Source organism: Pomacea canaliculata, linkage group LG9, assembly GCF_003073045.1.
Source record: "Pomacea canaliculata isolate SZHN2017 linkage group LG9, ASM307304v1, whole genome shotgun sequence".
Lineage (NCBI taxonomy): Eukaryota > Metazoa > Mollusca > Gastropoda > Architaenioglossa > Ampullariidae > Pomacea > Pomacea canaliculata.
Window position 1 is genome coordinate 15,031,943 of NC_037598.1, and position 3,509 is coordinate 15,035,451.

The window sequence follows — 3,509 nt, forward strand, 5'->3', positions numbered from 1 at the left end:
TTTAATCGCCATAATCATCTGATAATGCAGCTGCTACTTTTTCAATCTTGCTACATGACAAGGAAATACTATCCCTGGGTGTAATTCAGTTCTTTCATGCTACCAATGACAAGGCTTCACTTTAATTCCTGTCTAAATTGACAATAAATAGATGATTGGGGGAGGGAGGGGGAATTTAATGTTTTACACCGAGCCAGCAACTAAGGTTAAAGGCAGCCAGCCCTGTAAACAGATGCCACATGCAGAGCGTGCCCCGAGACGAGAGCTAAACCTAGGACAGCCAACCTTCAGTGTATTGGTGACAGGCGCTAACCGATGCACCACCGGATCACCCTGACAATGAATAGATGATGATAACAAATGAATTTGCATTTTATTCTGTGGAGGCAAGCTAAATGCACTGTGCACGGAAGACTGCAAACTGACAATCATCCCTACAACAAAGAAACACCAGCATGACCAAAAGAATGACATCACAGCAAAAATAAACAAAGTGCATAGATGAAGAACTGATGAGTGAGGATAACAGTTTATTTGACTTGTTCTTACATATCTGGGTTTTGAGGCCAGACTTTAACGCTTTAAACATAGATGCTCTCTGAACAAAAAGGGGCTGAAAATAGTGGGTCCAGAAAAGAATAATGAGTATCTGCTGTCTTTCTAATCGGATATGTGGTAGAGAGAGGAGAGCAACACAAGCCGACCAATGAGATGGACTCTTGATAACAAGGGAGTTAAACGACTCTATTATGATTAAAAGAACAATAATGTGACCAGTCATTATCTGCCAATCTGGGAACAATCTCAAAATAATGAGACAGGCTGCTGCAATCTACCAACTCTAATATCAGTGAAGCTGCTAAAGTTTTTCTCTAGTAGTAATGTGACATGACGCTTAAGGGAAATTCACAAGAGCTAGTTCAATGGATTTGAAATTTGAAAAATGTGATTTAAAAGGGTTACAACAAAGCAAATGTTGTATTATTAGTTAAGCCACTGTGACTGTTGCATAAATATGATGATGATATATTCCTGTAAAGTGCTAGTTTTCATCACAAAGATATGCACAAATTTCGCAGTACATTATTTTATGTTGATATTAATATCGATTAACAAAATTAATCTGTTGAAGGGAAAGAAAGAGGCTACAAAAGTTTTACCTGGTTTCACTTTTTTTTTAAATGGCTATGACCATTTTAGATGCTATTCATAACCACACAGTAACAAACTCAAATATTAACAGGATTTAAATAATAATACTTATTGAAGTTACGTGTATAGTATATCTCTCCAAAACAAGGAGATCAATGCATTTATAATATGGTTTAGAGTATACAACCATGAGGATTATCCTATATTGCCAAGACCTGGCAAGAATAGTTATATATCAGACACTGTGATGAGACCATGTTTCCATTCACTTTGACTTCCTGCTGAGAGAGAAAGAGTGTGTAAGAGCATCTTCCAATCATGAAAAGTATTCATGGAATAAACCTTCAACAACTTGGGGAAGGGAGGTAGAGATGTTCCACACCCCTGAAGACACTGAACCTTTCTGACTGACTAACCACTTGACACTAAACAGGCAAACCAACCTTACTAATGGTAAATCATTTCGAAAACAACATTAGTGGCTTATTAACACAGACATTAGTTCTGGACAGTGAACATGATGAATGAATCAAACACACTGACTCTGTACCCAGGGTAACTGCATAGTGCACAAAAGAGGTCCTACAGCTACAGAAGTCAGTTTGAACTTTACAGCTGATATTGTGGTTAAGGATTAAAATATGGCAACATGGCATTCTAGTCATTTTTAAGTTGCTTTCATGACTGAGAGCAAAGAACAAGTCAAACAGACTTTTAAAACAGGTATTATATAAAGATTATGTAAACTTAAGAAATTCTTTTTCCAAGCATAACTTCTGTCTCTGTTAAACTTATACAGTTTGTCACTTAAGCTAAACAAATGGGAGGGGGTGAATAGAGGAGAGTTGAAAGTGACAGCAGCTAAATGATTAATCACAAAATGTTAAATGAAAAAAGTAAATTATTGCACCTAAAACTTACAGAAGTCCTTGAACATAAACATTTAACAGAGAAAACACTAAATCTTTAATGTAAGATATCCAAAAAGATAATTATAATATGCAATAGCTGAGCTCATAGCTCTGCAGACAACGAAGATAGTGAAACCAATGATGGTGGCATATAAACAAGTATCGGGGTACCTATTCCTTACACTTCAGACAAATGATACAGCAGTTTACAGATGTTGCATAAAGACACAAAATCGTCCCAACCTCCACAATAATCTTCAAAAAAAAAAATCTCTCTCTCTCATACACACACAAAAAATGATGATTTTTCTCTAAGCTGAAGAAATATGAATAGATTCTTAAAATGTTACGTACCTGGCAGGCATTGTATAAAATCTGATGTTCATATTTCTTGACATCAAGGATGTTTTGAAACATGTCATAGAGCTGCTCTTTACTAAGAATGAGCTCTGAGGCAGCAGTTGTCAGACGTTGTGGCTGTTTCCTAGGGTCTTCATCTCCACGATAAATAGCATCAAATTTTGCCATCCACGAACTCAGTACAGTCTCTTTGCTTAATCCATCTATCTCAGGTAAACTTCTTACTCTTTTCTCAATGTTATTTTTAAAAACTTCTCTAAAATCATTTGCAGAGCATCCTCCACTTCGAACCATGTTGGCTATTCTGTCACTTTTCAAAAAAACTTCGTAGTAACTCTGCACAGCATTTGTAAAAGCTTCGTCTGCTACAATGTGAGTCTCACCACTAAGAAAAGAGTGAAAACGTTCTTTGATCACTTGAAGTTGTTGCTTCGTAACTTTGGTTTGTCGTCTGGCCATATCAGTGGGCTGTTTAGCATTAAATGGGTAAGCGATGCACCTCATCACAAAAACGTAAAGCTGAAGACGCTTTTTTCTTTCTTCCTCCTCTCTTTCGATCTTCTCTACATCCTCAACCTTTTCTCTATCACTAACAAGCGATGGACTTGGACTTGATGGTCGGATACTGTTGGATCTGGAATGGCCACCAACAACGCTCAAGTTATCCCCACTTGCTGACAAGCTTCTCTGTTCACCACTGGGCAAGCTAAGCACTTCAGAGTTATTTTCATCCCCATCATCAGGAGTGCCATTTTCTGATTCTTCTTCGCTAGATGATGGGTCAAGCATGATTCAATACTTTAAGCCTAAAAAACAAGTCGCCGTAAAATCGAAAGGCACCAATCACCCTACAGACGTACTGTAGCATCAACTATTACAGTGCGAAGGCGCATGCGCAATGTGCAGCAGACGACGGAAGCAATAGCGTTAATAAAAACATATTTTGTTTTAAAATGGTCATATAAAAAAGAAAGAACAAAAATAGGGATAAACCTTTAATAAAATAGTATACTAGATAGCTCGATCAATACTCTACGTCACGCGAGAAATACTTTCTGTTGCACAAATTGTGAACCCCGTAGCGCG

At 37.4% G+C, this 3,509-nt stretch overlaps 1 protein-coding gene across 1 annotated transcript in view; it reads right to left on the reverse strand.

Annotated features, from left to right (window-relative positions):
* Nucleotides 1–3,366, reverse strand: part of LOC112571802 (calcium-dependent secretion activator 1-like) — a 41,624-nt gene extending 38,258 nt beyond the window's left edge. The window contains 1 exon segment of the mRNA XM_025251101.1: nt 2,418–3,366. Coding sequence (XP_025106886.1) covers nt 2,418–3,212 — 795 coding nt within the window. The 5' untranslated portion in view covers nt 3,213–3,366.
* Between the last annotated feature and the right edge of the window lie 143 nt (nt 3,367–3,509).